The 1,353-nt window shown below is 52.9% G+C and overlaps 1 protein-coding gene across 1 annotated transcript; it reads right to left on the bottom strand.

Moving 5' to 3' along the window:
• Positions 1-470: 470 nt before the first annotated feature.
• Positions 471-1,115, bottom strand: Ubl4b (ubiquitin like 4B). Its single transcript, XM_010606011.1, is given in 2 exon segments — positions 471-951; positions 954-1,115. Coding segments are annotated over 2 exon segments (528 nt in total). The 5' UTR covers positions 1,009-1,115; the 3' UTR covers positions 471-478.
• Between the last annotated feature and the right edge of the window lie 238 nt (positions 1,116-1,353).

Here is a 1,353-nt window from a genome sequence, read left to right as displayed (position 1 = left end):
CTGCCCCTGTGGCTGTAGAAGTTCAGCAGGTGGATGGCAAGGACAGCCTCACCCAGAAAGCACTGTCCTCTTGGTCGTTGGGGCCCTGGGGGTTGGCACTGCGGTCTGAGGATGAGGGAAAATGAGCTCACATTGTCTTTCTGTTCTGAAGGGGAAAAGGTCTGTCAAGAGACTCTGGGGCATGCTTGGGCAGAGCTACTCAATCTAGGTAGAAAATGTCACTTTTGACTGTCCCTTTGGGCTCCCTGGACTCTCAGAACCCTTCTAAGGGGTAGTGATGGGGAGGTGGAATCATTCTGCATTTCAGAAAGGAAACACAGGGGTCCCAATACTACCCCCAGCTACACTAAAGTTTCAAAAAAGAGGACTAGCTATATATGCATGAGGAGGAAATAGTGGGAAAATTTGCCTGGGAACACAGAAGGATGAGGCCAGAGAATTTTAGCAAGGAAATGAGTAGGACTGGCCAGTTTACTAATCAACTGCCTTCTTCTTCTTCTTCTCCTCCTCCTCCTCTTTTCTCCTCCTCCTTCTTGCAGGCACTCTGGGACTCCATCTCCCCAGCCAGTTCCATATGCCACTGCTCTGTCAGGAGGTGGCACACCAGCTGCTCCAGGGCCTCCAGGGTGACCCTCTGCAGGCGTCCCTCATGCTCCTGCCTCAGCAGCAGCAGCACTGCCTTGGCATCCTGGGGTCCAAAGTGCTTGGCTAGGACCCTGTCCAGCTGGCGCCACAGGGACTGGGCTTGGTCCTGAGGTTGGAGGGCTTTGTCTGGTGCTGCTTTATCCACGGGCTGCATGATGACACTGATGGAGGCGTCAGGCCCAATGCAGTAGTCCGAGAGGCGCTTGTCATCATCCGGGAGCTGGCCACAGAACAGCAGGTGCTACTGTTCTTCAGGCACCTGTAGCTGCTCAGACACCAGCTTCTTCAGCATGGACACACTCTCTTGCCTGACACCTTCAGGCTACATTTCCATCCCAAGAACAGCTTGACTATGAGGAACATTGGGCTAGAGCAGAATTAGGAGGGATCCATGCTCTAGAAGCTGCTCTGAAGACTAAAGGGCCCTGCAGGTGAATGTGCCCCTATCGCTGGAGGGCCAGTGATCCCAGGAGGCCAAGACCCCACCCCGGATGGCCCACTACTGGCTAATGCAGAATGATGTCACAATGTTGCAGGAGGCCTCATTTTCAGAGTGGAACTTTAGAGACGGCAGAAGGACATTGTGGGCTCAGAGCCTCCTTCCTCAATGAGAGTGAAAAAGAGAAGAGGAAAAATGAGTGGAAAGGGAGAAAATGGTAGGCCATGGAGAATGGAGAGACAGAAAGGGAAAGCTAAAAGAGACAAAGT

The sequence above is a fragment of the Fukomys damarensis genome, unplaced genomic scaffold (genome assembly GCF_012274545.1).
Source record: "Fukomys damarensis isolate Sample0158 unplaced genomic scaffold, DMR_v1.0_HiC HiC_scaffold_33, whole genome shotgun sequence".
In the NCBI taxonomy this organism is placed as follows: domain Eukaryota; kingdom Metazoa; phylum Chordata; class Mammalia; order Rodentia; family Bathyergidae; genus Fukomys; species Fukomys damarensis.
Note: the sequence above shows the minus strand (reverse complement) of the source record. Positions and strands in the feature narration are given on the sequence as shown.